The 19,432-nt window shown below is 38.5% G+C and overlaps 2 protein-coding genes across 3 annotated transcripts in view; one reads left to right on the top strand and one right to left on the bottom strand.

The window, feature by feature from the left end:
* LOC146312397 (uncharacterized) overlaps window positions 1-263 on the bottom strand; it is a 49,771-nt gene extending 49,508 nt beyond the window's left edge. Inside the window, exon 1 of the mRNA XM_084741678.1 lies at window positions 145-263. The gene's annotated coding sequence lies outside the window, so the exon portion shown is untranslated. The remainder of the gene's footprint in view (window positions 1-144) is intronic.
* A 5,824-nt stretch (window positions 264-6,087) lies between these two features.
* On the top strand, window positions 6,088-19,361 carry tubgcp2 (tubulin gamma complex component 2). 2 transcript variants are annotated; one of them, XM_084740053.1, is made up of 18 exons: window positions 6,088-6,214; window positions 7,212-7,372; window positions 7,601-7,729; window positions 8,076-8,252; window positions 9,126-9,285; window positions 9,445-9,652; window positions 9,749-9,948; window positions 11,937-12,126; window positions 12,226-12,371; window positions 12,457-12,637; window positions 13,947-14,127; window positions 14,244-14,416; window positions 14,973-15,101; window positions 15,857-15,977; window positions 16,055-16,198; window positions 16,409-16,525; window positions 16,727-16,890; window positions 18,944-19,361. In XM_084740053.1, exons 2-18 carry the CDS (start codon window positions 7,223-7,225, stop codon window positions 19,017-19,019), a joined length of 2,646 nt encoding a protein of 881 aa, XP_084596179.1. In that variant the 5' UTR covers window positions 6,088-6,214; window positions 7,212-7,222; the 3' UTR covers window positions 19,020-19,361. The 2 variants fall into 2 exon arrangements, with proteins under 2 accessions (XP_084596179.1, XP_084596180.1); XM_084740054.1 differs by having other exon boundaries at window positions 6,122-6,214; window positions 7,207-7,372.
* The last annotated feature ends 71 nt before the right edge of the window (window positions 19,362-19,432 follow it).

Raw genomic sequence — 19,432 nt, 5'->3', positions numbered from 1 at the left:
CATGCAAAAAAAAATATTAAGTGACAAGACGAATGCCGATGGAGAACAACGACGCAGCGTTTCGGCCGCTCGCCGGGACGTTTCGGCGCGGCTGCACAGAGGTTATAACCGTCAGATATTAGAAATATGTCGGGTTTTTCTTACCTGAGTGCAGACAGCGGTGTTGTCTCTTCAGCGGCAGTCGCTCACCGGGATCACACACACATACACACACACATACAGCTTCTTCTCCTCCTCGCGGTGCAGCTGCAGGCCGGAGGGGGGCGCTGCGGAGCGGAGAGACCACTGTCTGTCCTGAAATGCAACCTGTCTGCTCCTCAGTCCGTCTGCACTCATGTCGACAAAGAACTGCAAATGCAAACTCTGCAAACACAACGTTTGTTTGACTTTTTTTTAAAGTCTCAATGCACCACACACTTTAAATTTAAAACATCTTTAAATGTACAGATAATAACAGTTTTACAACATGCTAATTTATCACATGTTTATGTTTTAACTAGAGAGGAGGAAGTAAAGACCCTGCATTCAAAATGAAAGTAAAAGTAAAGTAATAGCATTCAAACATTTAAAGTAAAAGTATGCATTAAGCACATGGTGACCCACAGAGTGGTTGCTAGTCTTCCTGAGGTTCACACACAAGAACAATAAAAAGACATTATTTTAAAATCACAATGAGTTGATAACATTCAATACACATGGAACAAGAAATAATACTGACTGAACCAAATAATTAAATAAAATTAACAAAAAAGAACCGCCAGAACAAAATTTACATGCAATTCATCAAGTTTAGTTTTAGTGACTTTCTCGGGGAATATCTGATTTTTATCTGTCTAATGTTGGTGGGGAACATCTTTCATGCTGAAGAACCTCCATAAAGAACAGTTCTCATCATACAATTTGTTTGTGGACTAAGTGGTACCAGTACTCATTTGACGTGTCACATATCCATGACAAAAAACACTATATTAAAGAACTGAGGCGTATTTTTGAAGATGACTGATATCTTTAGGCCGTATAGTTACTTTATAGACTCATATTAATGAAACATATAACTAATATAACAGCATTATATGTGATTATAGATTAGGCTACACAGCTGGACATAAAGTATTTAAAATTAGCTTCACCATTTCCAGCTGCAACAATAATGATGATTACATATAAATGTATTGATCCAGTGTTTCTCAAACTTTCTACACCGTTCATATAACAATGTAGAAAGTTTTAGGCTCGGCAGGTAGCCGACCACCGTTATGACCTACGTTAAAATACAGAGGCTTTCATTCTACATTCACCTACACCTGGATGGTCAGTTTGTTGGCTGTTTCCAGCTGTTTTTACACTCAGTACATTTAAATGATTTGAGTGTTTCCTCGTGCACAAAGCAAGCTTCATGAACAAATGGGTTTTCCAGTTGTTGTGGAAGAACTGGCCCGAACGGAGCTCTGACCTCAACCTCATCCGAGACCTCTGGGATGAACTGGATCACCGACTGTAGACCAGAACTGGTCCTCATCAGTAGTCTGGTGTCTGAATGGGAGAAAATCCCTGTAGCATGTCAACATGTGGTGGAAACAACATATATCTTGTATCTATATACTGTAACTTTAAGGTAACACAAATGATATATGGGCTCAAAGTGAAACACATTTCATACTTATGAGTCTGAATCTTCTTCTTCTTCTTCAGAGGACCACATCTGAAATGGATTCATTTTGATATTGACTGCAAATACATTTCTGATGCTATTTATAGATTTCAACTGCATGTGGGAAGAAAAATCCTAAAATAGTCTGTAAGGGACCAAGCAGGAAGACGCAGGACGCAGGATGGAACAAAGGGATTAATAAGTAAAGTGGGCCTTAAAACAACAGAACAGAAACAAAACTCGAAGTACAGTGAAACACGACTGCAACAGAACTTAAACTGGCCTAACTGATGACACATGAGGGGAACATGGGATTGTGAACACAAAACTGAAAACCAGATGTGCCATTATAACACAACAGACTGTTATCATCAGCAACATCACCGGAGAAATACTCACTGAACGCCAGGAGGAGAACCTAGACAAATCTCAGCATCTTTATCTGGAGAATACTGGACATTTTAATACAAAACTTTAATATCGTGCACTTTAAAAACTGATTTTGTCTTTTCGTATTATGTAAAAAATGTTTCTTTGTGAAATTGCTGGGCTGTTCCTCAGCACTTTATCGCATTTGTACTTGAAAAAAAATCCCTTTTGATTCCTTGTAAAACTTTTATCTGTTGAACTAAATAACCATGAATTGTTTATTAACACACAACAAGACAAAAACAAATGTAACATGTAAAAAAAAAAGATGCCAAAAGGTTTAACAAGACAAAAACGACATGAGACAAAAAAGATAACAGAAGTGAGGACAGGACAAAAGTGATGGAAAAGATGTAACAGAACAAAAATTATATAAAAGACAGGACAAGACAAAAAAGACGAAACAAGACAAAATAAATGTGTATAAGACATAACAGAAGAAAAAAGATGGGGAAAAGATGTAACGGGACAAAAAAAGATGTAAAAGACAGGACAAAACAAAGAACAATGTAAAAGACATGAAATGACAAAAAGTAAAAGACACAAAATGATGTAAAAGACATAACAGCACCAAAAAAACGTAAAGGCCGTAACAGGACAAAAATGGTGAATAAGACATGACAAAGCAAAAAAGACATAAGACAAAAACAATGTAAAAGACGTAACGAGACGAAACAGACGGAGGGAGAAATGGTTTGCACAGAAACAGTAGAAATGTCCTTCAGTGGACGACTTTTTACTTTTATACTCTGAATACTTTTCAGAGCCTGTACTTTTTCACTTTTACTTTAGTAAAGAATAATATTTTTTACACAGTATCTGTACTTCTACTTGAGTTCAGAATATGAGGCCGTCTCTGACAACAAGACATTTAAAATATTTTCAGGTGTCCTGTATTTAAATTTTCAGTCCTAAAGCTGCAGTGAAGAGCAGAATAAGATTTTAACAACTTTAAAGCGACTAAAGAGGAAATAAAGTCCATATATATATGAATGTGTTTATTGTTTATTTAATTTAAAACATGCAGTGATTGTGTGTGTGAGAGACGTCCAGACTGAACAGAAGGTACAGTAACAGATCAGCGTGGTCCGTCTGCACACAAAGGTCGAGTGTTGGCACATAAACCAGTGGAGGCCTGGGGGACTAAACAGTGCACCCTTGTGTCACTGCTCTTTCACTGGCCTGCCTGTGGCCTCTCACTATCACACACCGGGTGCCAACTTTTACACCCAGTCGAGAAACCATTCAGCTCCGGAAAACAGCAGTGGAATTACTGACGGTCAGATCTGTTTGGGAATGTTGAGGCTGTGACGTGTTGGCAAGATGGGACTCTTTGTGCCCTCTTTCTTTCTTTCATTCTGTTGCTTTCTTTTTCCTCCTCCGTCTCCTTTTGGAGACGTTCCCAGTACAACAGCTGCCACGAGCTGTGTGGCTGAAGATGATTGGATTTGTCCCGTGGTGGGAGTTCGCTATGGGCCAGGTGCTGCCGTGGGATCCTTCTCAGGCCGAAAATCCCCCTTTACACACCCTTTAAATCCTCATGTGGTCAGTCAACAGTCTGTTTACCTGCAGGGGACACTTCAGGGACTGCAGGATATTTCAGTCTTTCAATGCAGATTACAGACAGAGGAGATGAAGGCTTAAAGCTGGCAGGTCTTTCTCTATCGGAAAAAAAAAGATTAGTTTGATGTTTTGGGACATTCATTTTCTTGCATAAAGTTAGATAAGAGGTTCAGTACTGCTCTTGTCTAGAGCAACCAGATCTCAGTGAAAACAAAAGTGGGACAATGAGTATGTTTGTGTGGGACAATGTGGGTCATGCTGAAAAGTAGTCAGAATTTTCAGTTGCCCAGTTTTGCTAAGAAACACTCCCCTTTTCCCTTCTTACAACCTAAAAATGCAATAGAGGCTAAACTGGAATTAGACCCTTTTGGGAAAGGGAGAGTGTCTAAAATCTATAAAACAATAGATGGTGACTCACAGTTTCTCCCATTGGACACAGGAAATCAAAGACAGATTAACCTGCACCTGACTTTGACATCAAACACAGCCATCTCTGGATAAAAGATAAAAGATTTTGGAAAAGCTTCTGTCCTGCAGTGGTTTGATTTTTGAAAACTAGAGCCGATCAAAATGTGGGACATGGTCTCAGTATGTGGGATGTGGGACAAGTAAGCAGTACCACATAAAGTGGGACACCTGGTTACCCTACTATGACTGTTAGGGGTGTGTCAATTCACTCATGTATCTGATGCATTGAGCTTTGATGTGTAAGATGCAATCACACCGATTCAGACAGCCTGTAAAGAATCAGTGCAGCACTACTGTATTGATGCATCTCATTATGACACACAAATGTTTCATTTTTGGCATCAATGAACTGCTGCTGTAACCTTCCTCCGTTTTCTCCCACTGGAAGGCTGCTGCCTCGCTCACACAAAACAAGCCTGGATCAGTTATTGATTAAACAAAATCAATAGGCTATGTTCAATTTTAAGTAGGAATCAGCAATATATAGCGTAGTTTAGCATAAAGACTTGGGAACAGCTAGCCTGTCTCTGTCCAAAGGTAACAAAACCAGCACCTGTAATTCTCATTAAATAACACGTTATATCTCATTAGTTTAATCTGTTCAAAGCTGAGGCGTAAAAGCAACATTGTGACAAGACTCCAGGAAGTCACTGCTCCCCTCTACGTAATTGGCCGTAAAAACCCCAACGTGTCGTTTGTACCGTCCCGCCGTAACGAGCTGCTCTTTGAAGCAGCTTCAGACTGATGGACTGTGACTCGCTGTGACTCAAGTATTTGGTAGCTGACTGTGACAGTAGATTCAGATCAGTGTCGACTGTACAAAAGCACTTCACATCACGGTAATGAGTTCTCTGGATGCCAGCTAAGTCTGCAGGCTCCTCTGAGGGGAAAACTTAAAAAAACACAAAGACTCGCTGACCATCTGCCTCTCTTCGCTCTGAGATAAAAAGAAAAGTTTTGTAACACGGGTTTATCCAAATCACACAGACAAGTTGTGATAAGTCCTTCAGATTGCTGCTAAATAATTCACATTCACTTCCACTAACTGGTGTTAGCAAACATTGTTTTACCTCCACAGAAGTTCCCCATGATCAGGTTCTATTTGTGGGCTACTTTGTGCATTTGTTGTCAGGACTGAGAGCTGTATTGTCCTGCTGTGACCACTAGATGTCAGCCTCATGTACCCTGTCTGTAGTGATGTGACATAATTCTTTGAAATTACTACAAGATCCAGTAGATCTAGTTTCTTGAGGCCTGTACTCTAAAGATAATCAATGAAATGAATGTGTGAAATATTGATATTCTTTGTTTTACTCTTAAATGTTTATTATTGATTATTTCAACAGTGTAGACATGTTTTTGTGTGGTCACTGGTCAAAATGCTCACAATGTTTTCCTGTTTCCTGTTTAAGGGAATCACAGGGAAGATATTAGGAATATTATTAAGTGATGGTTATTCAAAGATTAGATTTGTTTCCAGTGTTCAAAACATAGGCCTATCTATCTAGGCCCTGGAAAGCACTATGTGCTTAAGCTTGAAAAGTGCTAAAAAAAAATCTTCAGGTGAGTTAAACTGTGCATAAATAAACATCCCAGACCATTTTTACTGCCATTTCTATATCACCTTGTCTTATCTTGACACATTTTATTAAAATCAAACACATTTTAAATACTTCATAAATGAGAAATGAATCTAATTTAGGCTGAATTAACAGGCTACCTTATTATTTTTTATTTCCTTTCATCAGGATAAATATATAGGAGATTTTAACCTGCTTCATAAATGAGACAGAATTAACAGGCTGTCATTTTTTCCTCTCATCAGTAAACACATTTGCTGAATTTGATCTGTAGTCTTTTATTTAGTTGGCGACACAAATTCAATCTCCTGTGACCCACCTGTGGTCCTCGGCCCAGTCTTTGGGAATGACGGAACTCCACCAATAAATAAAGTTGCAGCGTCCTGTCTCACCAGTGGGGGTCAGTGTGGCGCCATGACTGCGTCCATGACAGGAAGAGAAGAAGAAGAATTTAACTGGCTGTGGGCGCGTTTGTTACCTGCTCGGTGTTTGCTGTTGTTTTGTAGCTGCACACGACTGACAGGTACAGTGCTGAGACTTGAGTTATACCTGTAATAAGGTTTATAATGAACGAGTCACGATGTTTAAACTGTTTGACGAACGATATGTTTTATTCGGGATAAGCTAGCTACGCTGGTAGCATCCTCATCCTACAAGCTAGTTCATTTTACCCGACTCTGGCTGTCAAGCTAGTTAGCAAGCTAGCATGAAATAACGTTAACTGTTAGCTCAGCATCATTAGAAGCTCGTTAAAGAAGATGTCTAGATTAGTCTGAATTATTGCATATACACTCTGGGTTTCAGTTTGAGGCAGTAGCACTGATGTTGCTGTAATGAGGCTAAGCTATTCTGCTCGTCTCTTCCTTTGATACGTATTTATTTTTTTCTCATTATCAAAGTGCTTTTAACCTTTTTTCCAGCATCTTCAAATAACAAACAGGCAGTATCACTTTACACACATCTGACAGTACATCTAAGCAACATATGTGAAAACACTCAACATAAAACCAAATAAACAAAAATAATAAATGTTTACAGTATATTTAAAGAAAAGAAAAAACAAATTATCAGTAATTAAATTAACTTCAAGAGGTTCTGGAGTTTTTTCTCAATTAATTAATCAGTTGTGTGGTGCGTAAAATGTCAGAAAATAGTGAAAACTGTCGTTTGTCTAAACGTTTTATTGTATTCCCTTTTTGTCACAAATTGCTTTGAATTAAAACACCAAACTTCACAATATCATATTCAAAGACAAATATTCCTTGTTACCAAACACTCATCTATTCTTTTCCACAAAAAGTTCATAATATTACAGGTGGATAAAAGATGTTCCCAGGATTCATTATCTGACAAAATGTACAAACATTGCTGTCCACATTAAATCTTACTCTAAAGAGTTCACTGTAGGGCTGAATATTGTTAATTGTTTTGAAATTAGTAAATGACCGATACCTACTTTTAATATTGGTAGCGTCCACTTTTGAAAACCTCTTCTTAACCAAAGTGTCTTGTCAGTTCAGCAGCCTGAGCCATGAGCGAGTTCAGGATCCACCACGACGTGAACGAGCTGCTCAGCCTGCTTCATGTTCGAGGAGGCGATGGAGCCGAGGGCTACATAGACCTGCTGCAGAAACACAGGACGCCCTATGTCACAACCACAGTCTCTGCTCACAGTGCCAAGGTCAGGACCACACACACACACACACACACTTAGGAACGCTCAAAAGGGATGGTTTGGATTTTTATGCAGATGTGCTTTTCTCTGTGCTTATTATGGCACCCCTAAAAAGTCCGAATTTTTAGGGATTACAACAGTTACAGGGTTTAAATCAGGTGACAACAGCATATTATTATGACCCCTTGTTATGGGTGTATATTCTGCTGATAACGTCTGTTTTATCATTTTCAGGTCAAATTAGCAGAGTTCTCTAAAACCCCAGAGGACTTCTTGAGGAAGTATGAGGAGCTCAAGTCCAAAAATGTTCGAAACCTCGACCCTCTCGTGTATCTGCTCTCCAAGCTCTGTGAGGATAAAGAGGTAATACGAAGTTTACAAGCACCTGATTATGTTTTTGTTTTTTTGTTATTTTGAAATCCAGTTAATTAATTTAATTAACTGATTTCATAGTTTTGAACTTTTTCATCTTTCATCTCTTATCAAACGCAGTAGTGTTAACAGAAAATGTACTATACACATAGAAAAACAGGTAATGTTACTGATATAAATAGAAGACTGGAATACAATCATAAGGTTTTTGAAGATATTTGAAGAAGGACCCATAGGTTTCTCTCATGTTTAATGCCAATAGATTAAAAGCCTTATTGAAATTTAGTAGTTCTTCTTATCAAACTGTCTCACAGCTTTTGTGTTGATATTTTCGTAGACGCTTCAGGCTCTGCAGCAGAACGCCAAAGAGAGGTCAGAGTCGTCAGCGAACACGACGTCAACCACGACCACCAGTTACAGTCTGCCTCAGACCACCTCCAAGATGTCCATGCAGGAACTGGACGAGCTGAGAAAGAAGCTCGGCAACGTGACGGCCAGCTCCAACGCTCCTCTGGTGAGCATTTCTTACTCAGAGACAGTAGATCTGAAGGTCAGCTTCAAACTGTAGGATGATTTATTTCAGAAGACCTGGAGGAATTTGGATGAGATTTATTTTTCTTGGCAGATTTGGTGATTTTGATAATACCCCAAGAGCTCTGATTACCAACGCTGAAGTCCCACGATGATTCATGAAGCTTATGAGAGCAGTGAGAGGCTGTAAATGTAAATTCTATATTTTAAATTAATCAGTACAAGTGACTAGTAGTGATTTAGTTTTCAATAGTGGAAATGACATTTCAGGAGGTCAGAATGTTATTTTGACATGTATAATTTTTTTTTTTTTTTTTGACAGGTTAAAATAAATATTTTCACATGTAGAAATTACATTTCAACTTGTCAAAACTTGTTTACATTAGGGATGATAATGATTAATCAATTATCAAGTGATTGTTAATGTTACCAGTGATCAATTAGTGTTTACAGTTTGTCGATATCTTTAATTACATTCTAACTAGTTACAGTTCCAAGCCATTAGTTATTGGCTAGCTTTGCAGAAAAGAGAAAAACCAGGGTTTGAACGTCTCTCAGCTCTTTTCCTTCTTTTTTGTAACTTTTTCTGTCTTGTTTCATTTGAACAACTGGATGCAGCACAATGAATTCCTCACAGGGAAGACTGAAAATCTGAAAATGTGCACCATTAACCTTTTATCTGAACAGTTTTTTTGATTTTATTTTTTGGCCCCTCTGTATGATATGATTATTCACTTTTGATCTTTGGTCTATTAACGCGTTGTACAAACTAGTTCTAATTTATTGCGTTTCGTCTTGTATCTGCTGCTGCTTTTTTCATTGATTGGTCTGTTTTTGTCATTTTTTTTTCCTGCAGCCTGCTGAAGTCACACGGAAGATGCTGAGGGACAAACACAACAAGAAGAACCCCACCCAGCCCAACCCCGTGTTTCCTAACTGGGTGTACGACCGTCCTGCTCTCCTCGGAGACTTCATCACAAGCCCCACCCCTCCTGGAGATCCAGCTGTGGCCATCGGTGAGCTAGTTTCAAACTCATTTCTGCTACTGATTTCATACTGGGGCATCAGCTGGGTAAATAAAATTATTCCATTTCTTACAATCTTGCAGGAATTGTTCACTGCAATAAGTGTTTGTTGTTGCTGGTAGTGTTTGTAACAGCGTTATCTGCGGTCAGGTACGATGCCTCTGGCTGCACAGGAACAAGCTCTGGTGGAGGATCTGCTCTTTGTCCTGGTTGGAGTTGACGGACGAGACATCACAGCTCAGCCTGTCCTGGGGAGACAGAACCGCTCCTTCATCATCGATTCAACGCTGGACATGTCTGTCAAAGAGCTGGTTAACAGAATATTACCAGTGGCGTCGTATTACTCCACTATAACACGGTGAGCGTGTAACAATGTCGAGTTGAATCAAAACATTTAAGCTCATTTGATCCAGAGGAAACATTATCAGACATTGGTTTTATGTTTGTCCTTCAGCTTCATTGAGGAGAAGTCATCCTTTGAGTACGGTCAGGTGAACCACGCGCTGACAGCGGCGATGAGGACTCTGATGAAGGAGTACCTGATCCTGGTCACTCAGCTGGAGCACCTCCAGCGGCAGGGCCTGCTGTCCCTGCAGAAGCTCTGGTTCTACATCCAGCCCACCATGAGGACCATGGAGATACTCGCCTCCATTGGTAAGAGTCCAAGTTTCATGAGTTTGGCTTTTTTGTTTTTCTTTTTGTTTTTTTTTTGTTATCGTTGTTATCGTAGCGTTATCCTTCTTGACAGTACAAGACATCAGATAAATCACATGGCACTGTAAGCTGGGAAACAGGACACATGAAATTGAAACAAGCTTTACACAATAATACCAGTTATTAATTAATTAATTAATTAATTAATTCCACAGACTTAAAAAACATCTTAATTTGGTTCAGATTCCTGCAAAAAATCATAGCATAGTGATTTTAACTTGTTGTTCAATCAAAACAAACATAATGATTTAAAAATGATCATGACCTCTAATACTGCAAATCATATCGCAGTTATACTATCAGTCAGAATAATCGCAGTTAGATATATTTTTTTTACTGTTGGCACGAGTGGAAGCTGAAGCTGTATGGTGAATGTTTGCTGTGGCCTTCCAAAGTTTTTCTCTATTTCCCTGCTCTGAGTGGACAAAAATACTTTTATAGACTGATCTGACAGGAGATCAGTGGTTTATTGAATACATTTTTTGAGATTACAAATAAATGACAGTTCTTGTGACTTGGGGATCGATATTCAAACATGAGAACGACATGTAAACTGCCGACACACGTACGTAACGAGCTGCATGTCTTCATATTTAGGACAAGCTGCCTGTGAGTACGAGCTGCTCATTTTAACCACTTGAGGGCGATCTGATCCAGGTTCAGAGAGAATTTCAGCATCAACAAGTAGCTGCTGTATTTCAGGTGGAAGACCTACAGTAATTAGATCCTTTACTCAAGTAGAAGTACAGACACCACATGATTAAAATACTCTGTCCCAAATTAAAGTCCTGCATTGAAAATCCTGCTCAGTAAAAGTATAGAAGTATTATTTAAATGTACTTTAAATATCAAAAGAATAAGTACTAGTTCTACAGAGAATCATGTTCTGGACTCCGCTGACATGATTCTATCTGAAATTATTAGATCGTTGCTGATACTTCCATTTGTAGAGTGCAATTTTTTTCATCATGTCTAAAAATCTTTTCTTCCCTGTTTTTGTGTGAAAATTTTGAATAATTTTACCTGCCAAATAGGTAGATCATGTTTTCCTCAAACTTATTTATTTATATGTTTAGATATTACTGTAATTATGAGACTAATGAGAGACAAGAGGGGAGACGTTCATGCATTTGTGCACGAGCAGATTTGTTTCCTCGCCAGGATGTTTTTCTCTGCGTTTACATCACATGCATGAACCTGCTGTTGAGACTAATTTAACTCCATAGAGGAGCTCCATTTCTCACTTTTTATCAGTTTTTTGGTGAAGCATGAGCAACGTCTCTTTCCTCTCTTAAATAAACAAAACCAAGAAACCCCTTGGCATCCTGATTTGGACACTGATCACCATGGCAACAGTACAAGCTTCAAAGTTTCAAAGTTTTGGGTCAGGCCTATGGTACCTGTTTGAGCAAATGGTTGTTTAACTCAAACCATGTAAGAGATGTGGAGGAAAAATGTGACCAACTAACAACAACAACGACGTCTGAAATATTACAAAATGCTCCAACTTGATGCTCTTTTTTTAACAAGTCAGAACAGTCAGAAACCAGTGGTTTAATCTTTAACAATGTGCCGCATTTTCTATATTTATTATATATGTTTTTTATGTAAAATCTTTGCCTGAAAAGTAACTAAAGCTGTCAGATAAATGTAGTGGAGTAAAAAGTACAACACTGAAATGCAGTGAGTAGAAACAGATAAAATATGCTTAAATACAGCACTTGAATAAATTTATGAAGTTCATTTCCACCACTGTTGCTCAATAATAAAAGATAAACTAATGACAAGTGTTGTTGGATCAGATGATTCTTTAATGTTATAGAAAGAGTTGCTACAAACATGTTAATATATCATTTTTCTTCATTCAGAGAAAATTAAACCGTTTGAATAGGCTTCATATATTTTGTTCTGTTTTTCTATTTACTCAGCGTCCTCTGTGGACAAAGGAGAGTGTATGGGTGGTTCAACACTGAGTCTCCTTCACGATCGAACCTTCAACTACACCGGTGACAGCCAGGCTCAGGAGCTGTGTCTCTACCTCACTAAAGCTGCCAGCGTCCCTTATTTTGAAATCCTGGAGAAGTGGATCTACAGAGGCATCATCAAGGATCCGTACAGGTGCAGTTCAGACTCAGAATAACAAAACACGCTCGCTGTATCTGTATCTGTATCTGCGCTGTGTTTAAGCCTGATTTTATACCTGTTGTGTCCTCACAGTGAGTTCATGGTGGAGGAACATGAGCTGCAGAAAGAGAAAATCCAGGAGGACTATAACGATAAATACTGGGATCAGAGATACACCATCGTTCAACATCGGATTCCCTCCTATCTACAGAAGATGGCTGACAAAATATTAAGCACAGGTAAAGAAAACTAAGACAAATGTACAACTTTACAAGAGCATTTCTCAGACACAAGATCATATTCCTTAATCTTGTTCTTCTGCAGGAAAATACCTCAACGTGGTGCGGGAGTGCGGCCGCGACGTGACGTGCCCTGATGCTCGGGAGGTGCTGTACACCCTGAAGGAGAGGGCATATGTGGAGCAGATAGAGAAAGCTTACAACTACGCCAGCAAGGTCCTGTTGAACTTCCTCATGGAGGAGAAGGAGCTGGTTTCACGCCTGAGGTAAACCGATTTTCAAGACCTTTATAATGATGGATGTTTACACCTGGAATTAAGATGCGTTGGGTTATCTTTTCACACCTGGTATTAGAATATGTCTCCACGTACATATCAAGTGAACACTTGTGATCAGAGCTCACTGTAATATGTAAGAAGTGCAAGAACCTTAAAAGGGGCAACACAACAAACTAATTTCACGTCTTGCAGAACACATTTTGCTGTTGCAAGTTCTAAACCAAACTATTTTTTCTGTGTTTTGTCATTTCATCAAGAATATTGTTATTGCAGAAATACCCAGACTAGTTTAGGGCCCTACCCTACATTATCTCTGTTTGCAAAACCAAATGTGTTTTTAACCAGCGGCTCAAAATTAGTAGCCAACATACTAAGCCAAATGGACAAAAAGTTTTTCACACAAATAACTTGATTAACTTGACTTTAACAAATTAATAAGAAGGCCCCAATGATCAAGATTAAGTCTGTGGACTTTCTCCGCAGAGGATAAAGAAGATTACATTGGTTACAGTTCACTGTGTTTGGCAAAGTTAACATCAACAAATGTCTTTTTTCATTAATAAATGGTGAAATCAGTTGAAACAGCGTCAATGTCACAAGACGGCATGAATTACCAAGAATTTGCTGTAGCCATTTTGTAATGTTTATTAAGTTTCTTCTCACTCAGAAAGTCTCAGAGTTGTGCAATTTTTAAGGGAGTCTGGGGAAATAATGTTTACTATATCAGTGGTGAAATCAGTGTGAACATCTGGTTCTTATCTTGGCAGATCGGAGAGCCCACACACGTCATTTGCATTATAGTAAATCAAATGGAAACAAAGCTGTTTAGTGTGGACTTACAGGACGTTAGCTGAGTGGACGGGCCTTCAGTGTGGACCAGGACACATTACATACACAATGCTTTAAGAGTGTGGTCACATGTTAATACCAGGTTTAAACAGCCAATGAGATACTGATGAGAAGATTGTGCGTAGACGGGATCAAAAGCCCTCGTGTTCTGTATGGAAGCATCTGCATCTGTTATGTTTCTCTATTTATTTATTTATAATAATAACATTTCATGTAACTCAAGGACAGTTTACTTCAGAAAAACAAGAAAGAACTACGTTAATACGCTTGGTTAAAAAGATGTGTCTTAACTTGAGATTTATAAACAGAAATGGATTTGGCACTGCAAGTTTTTCTTTAGTTTTGTCACCCATCTGCTGTTCTTACAGGTGGATTTAAGGTTTGTTTGTTAACAGTCTGAAGATTTAGTGATTTATAAAACTACATGTATCTGTGTTGATTTCATTAGATCCATCAAGCACTACTTCCTGATGGACAAAGGCGATTTCTTTGTGCACTTCATGGACCTGACGGAGGAGGAGCTGAAGAAGCCTGTTGATGACATCGTTCCTCCCAGACTAGAAGCCCTCCTGGAGCTCGCTCTGAGGATGAGCACCGCCAACACCGACCCCTTCAAAGATGACCTCAAGGTGGGTGGAAATAAGACTACGTATCTGTGTACTCTCCCCAGTAAACTAAATATTATTAATAATACATGTATGACATTGTGGATCTGTGCGTAATACTTCCTCTCTTCTTTCCGCAGATTGACTTGATGCCTCATGATGTCATCACTCAGCTGCTGCGGGTGCTCGCCATCGAGACCAAACAGGAGAAGGCCATCATCAACGCGGACCCGACAGACGTGGCCCTCAGCGGGCTGGAGGCCTTCTCCTTCGATTACATCGTCAAATGGCCGCTCTCGCTCATCATCAACAGGTACTGCTCCGCTGCTGACAGATCATTTCATGTTGTTTGGTTTTCTTAAAGTCACAGCGAGGAGTTTTTAACTGGAAACAGTCTCACTGAAATCTGTATGAACTACAGGAATTAAGGAGACCATCAGAGAAAAGATTTGCTGTTTCTGTAGTTATTAGTGGCTGCATCTGGATCGGATTCGATATTAAAATCAGATGAAACAAGTTTATCTTTACATTTTTCCAGGCAAAGTTACAGTGAGTCGTATGATAGCCAGTTAAAATGAAGGACGAGATTTTTTGTGTGGATAATTTTATTTTTGATGTTATATTTTTTGGTATTTTGTGGCATTTCTGTGGTTCTGTTTTGTAATTTTGATCACTTTTAGCTAACATCTTCTGTTTAGTTACCTCTGCTTTGATTGTATTTTGTTATTGTTCTTGTCTTTTATTAGCCTGCCAGTTTCCTTTTGAGAAGTAATTTCTAAATACATTTTATTTACCTACAAATACACATAATAAAGTATGTCTTCTGATACTTTTAGTAAAAAAACAAAAAAAAACTTTTCCTTTTCCAGGAAAGCCCTGACGAGGTACCAGATGTTGTTCAGACACATGTTTTACTGCAAACATGTGGAGAGGCTGCTGTGCAACGTTTGGATCAGCAACAAAGATTTCAAGCAGTACTCTTTACGTTCTCCTAAATGGTGAGTTGCTCCAGAACTTGTTGAATTTATGAAAAATGTCCTCATGCGAAGGCTGGGCGATACAGCTTAGAAATAATATCTTGATATTTTTAGCCGCAATATGCAACATATATCTCAATATAGATATTTTCTCTAAAGAAAACATACTGTAAATTATCAAATAGTGCAAACATATGATGTGTTGCTGTAGAGTAAACTAGCCGGCAGTTTATAAAGAAGGGAGGGCAATAATATTTTTAACCAATACCTCAATATTGAGATCGTAACACTATTGTAGATATGACTTTTGGTTCTTTCACAAACTATTAATACAGTGAGGTTTTTGATAAATTATCATCAGTAGGTTAATAATCACCATGTGGATGTACTGACAAATACAGGGTTTCTGTGGGTTTTAAAAAGTCTAAAATCTGAATTAAGCCTCAAAATGGCTTAAGTATAATGTTCACAGGTCTTCTTTCACAGGTTATAATTACTTTTATGAAGTTGGATTTAAATTCAGTCTTGTTTTAAAATGTGTTTTATGTGCTCATGCTCTAACAACTACAAAACAAAATCAACATTGAAACAATGAACACTAATGCAAACTGTGTATGCACTTGTCTTGCAAGTATGGATATCAAATAGATCCTAAATTACATTCACAGTGGTCTTAAAAAAAAAATCTAAGATGATATCTAGTGTCATATCATGATATAAATATAATGTTGATTTATTGCCCTTCCTCACACTCTGTTCAAACTACCTGTCCTCAGGTTTGCAGCAGCGTTCGCCCTCCGGCAGCGAATGCTGAACTTTGTGCAGAACATCCAGTACTACATGATGTTTGAGGTGATGGAGCCCACCTGGCACGTCATGGAGAACAACCTGAAAACAGTGAGTGACTGAGCTCTCCTGCCCTGATAACCTGCGCTGTCTTTGTGCTGACCGTCTCTCGTCGTCTTCTTCTGCAGGCGTCGAACATCGATGACGTGCTTTGTCACCACACGAGCTTCCTGGACAACTGCCTGAAGGACTGCATGCTGACCAACCCCGAGCTGCTCAGGATCTTCTCCAAACTCATGGCGGTCTGCGTCATGTTCACAAACTGCATGCAGGTTTGTTCTCATCATGTCTGTATCTGTTGAAGCACTGGTTCCCAACCTGCAGGTCCCAAGCCCACTAGAGGTCGCCAGTGTTTTTTGTGAAGCCTTCTTGATTTTGAGGGGTGCGAGAAAACTTTAAAAAACAGATACAGTTAACTGATCAATTGACCAATCTTTGCAGCTCTAGCACTAATGTGCTTGTTTTTTCTTTGTGTGTTGCAGCGGTTCACTCAGAGCATGAGGTTAGAGCGTCTGTCTCTGGAGCAGGGGACGATGGACGGTCCTCCCACTCAAAATGAACACGCTGAGGAGGCGGAGAGGAAGAGGGTGACCACGAAGGTATTTTAACACTCAACACTGAACAAGTAGACCGAGTTCTGCAGGACATGTTCACATTCTTACTTTGAGATGTGAAAAGGTCATCAAGTGTTGCGTCAAAGCCAGAAAATATTTCAACTATTTAACAACAAGGTGTACAAAAATTCTGCAGCGTTTGGGTTTAACGTGTCTCAAGTACGATTTGTTGTTTCACCGCATCAGTTTTTGGCTGAGTACGCCGACACCGTCCACTCAGACGCAGGCTTTGAAGCCACCATCAGCAAGTTTGACACTAACTTCAGCATGTTGCTGCTGGACCTGCTGGACAAGCTGAGCATCTACAGCACCAACGACTGTGAGCACAGCATGATCAGCATCATCTACAGGTAAAACACAGTCAGTCCTGAGCCACACAGATGTTTTTACATCCAAAAATACTTCATGTTACTACTCGGTTGCAAATCTTGTGTATTTTCCTTCAATGCGTGAGCTCTCCAAACCTCTTCTAATGCACAACATGGGTCTAAAATTACCTGTATTCATTTCCTGTTTTTTTTCATGTATTGGTGAGTGTTTCTTTGGTATATCTTTTGAAATCAATCCCAAATATTCATTAAATAATTTGTTTTTGATTAACACAAAGTATTTTTTTCATTTTACTTCCTTACCTTGTGACAAAAATATCTATTTTTTGTGTATTACAACATCAGGTTTAGACACATGGATCAAAAATGACCCATGTATGGAATGGAATAAAAATTTACTATAAAAATAATTTGGATAAAATAATTTGTTTAGCTGTTTAGAACAGCGGGTCATGACATGTGAGGTCACTGCGAGGCGTAATGATGAAATTTTGTGCAAAGATATTAAAAATAAAAACTAGACCCATGCATACATGTGCATGTTAAGCAATAGTTGAAAACACTAACAGTTGATTAATCAATAATTAATATGATTAAAAAAAACATTTTTAATCAATTAAAATTTAAGCTAAGACAAGACAAGATAGTCTTTTATTAGTCCCACAACAGGGACATTGTTTACAGTTTTACAGCAGCAAAGTTGACAACAAAAATATAAAGATGCATCAATAAATAGTGTGGAAAAAAATATATATAATCAAGAGAAAATACAACAAATATGAACATTTTAAACACAGGGAATATAAAAACAAAAATAGGAACACTATAAACAGAAAATACAGAAATAGAAACAGTATATACAACACAAGGAGACTGCAGTTGAATTTACATCATTACAAGGAGGGAATATTCATGTTGCACATTGAATGATGGTATTACTGATTATTGCAGACTGGAATGAAAAAAATAACTTGAGTGAAATATTGATATTGCACACTGAATGATACTGAAGTATTGAATATTACACATTGAAATTAAAAGATTACCTTGTGACATGTTGCACAATGTGACACCTGAAAATAGGTTGTAGTGTTGCACAGCTGGTGCTCATGGTAGTGAAGATGAGTTGTCAGTTTTAGAAGCATGTGATCTGTCTTACTGTCAGTGAGACAGTAAGACAGATCACATGCTGTCTTACTGTCAGTGATGATTTATCCTTAACATCCCTGGTTACTCACACTGTGTTCCAAAGTAAAACAGTGTTTTCAGTTTTCTTACCTTCCAACTGCTGGTTTCTGTTCATCTCAGTGTGAACATCAGGCAGGATGGATTGAGTTACTGTAGATAATTTATTACAGAAGACAAGTCATGTCATAGTGCATTTGGAAAGAGTGTACTCTGCAGATAAGAGTTTCCGTTGAATTTTCATGCTGCACTGTAATCAAAAGAAAGCAGTGGCTCCCTGGAAGAGTCTTGGTCAGTATTGTGAAGTAGTTTACATGGTAATCGACATGCAGGAACACTGATATCATCCTGCAAAGCTGCATGAATATTTAATATTAATGATGCATCGAGTGACTGTGATGTGAAAGGAGTTGCTCGATGTGATGGACTCAACATGTAGCAGCTGAAGAGTCAGATTATTCTCTCAGGAGCTGGTAGAGACTTATATTCATCAGGTGGACAGAAACGTGACTCCATGATGATGTTGCTCTGTGTCTGATGGACGTGCAGTTATGAAGGCGTGTCCCAATAATTGACTTGTCGATGAAGATGCTGCTGTGCTCATTTTTGCACACAGTTATTACAGAATACTCCTTTACTATTTTTTTCTACATTCCCATTTCAATGCCTGAATGGAAGAAAGTAGTTTCCATGACAGGACTGCAGATGGGCTACTGCTTGCTGACATATTCAGCATAACAGTGTTAATAAAGTGATAATATGTCAGATGTTAAGATTGTTCTACTGCCCTCAAGTGGCCAAAAAAAATCAATGCACTGTATTCAAAATAAAAAAGATCTAATCTGGATGAAAATAATCTTGATTTTTTTTTTGATGATTAATTTCTCAGGCTGGATTTCAACGGGTTCTACACCGAGCGTCTGGAGAGGATGGCCATCGAGCGGAGTCAGAAAGCAGCAGCGTAGCATGTAAGCATGTGTTTGTATGTATTTACCGTCAAGCAGCAATAAAAACATCTGGTCCTCATGTTTGTCCATCGCTCCAACGCTAACCTCACAGATAATTATCATACAGATATCGACTGATACTTCAGTGTATATTAGTATTATTATATATTAAGAACTGTATGAAATGCAGAGTTATGGTCTGATGTTTGCTGCCTTTCAGTGTACATTTGAAGAAATGTGGAACTAACAATGTTTATTCTGCTCTGAAACTGAAAATGGCACTCTTTATGGGTAACTTATTGTACCTGTACCATGAAAATGTATGTTTGTATTCATTAAAATGAGACTTTACTGAATGAACCTGGACTCTGAACTGACTCCATGTGTGACTGTTAGTTTGTTCTTGCTGTTTACAAAATAAGTACATATTA

The sequence above is a fragment of the Lutjanus erythropterus genome, chromosome 17, assembly GCF_056507025.1.
Source record: "Lutjanus erythropterus isolate fLutEry1 chromosome 17, fLutEry1.hap2, whole genome shotgun sequence".
Taxonomy (NCBI): domain Eukaryota; kingdom Metazoa; phylum Chordata; class Actinopteri; order Lutjaniformes; family Lutjanidae; genus Lutjanus; species Lutjanus erythropterus.
The sequence above is the reverse complement of the archived record's forward strand: the minus strand, read 5'-3'. Positions and strand labels throughout refer to the sequence as shown.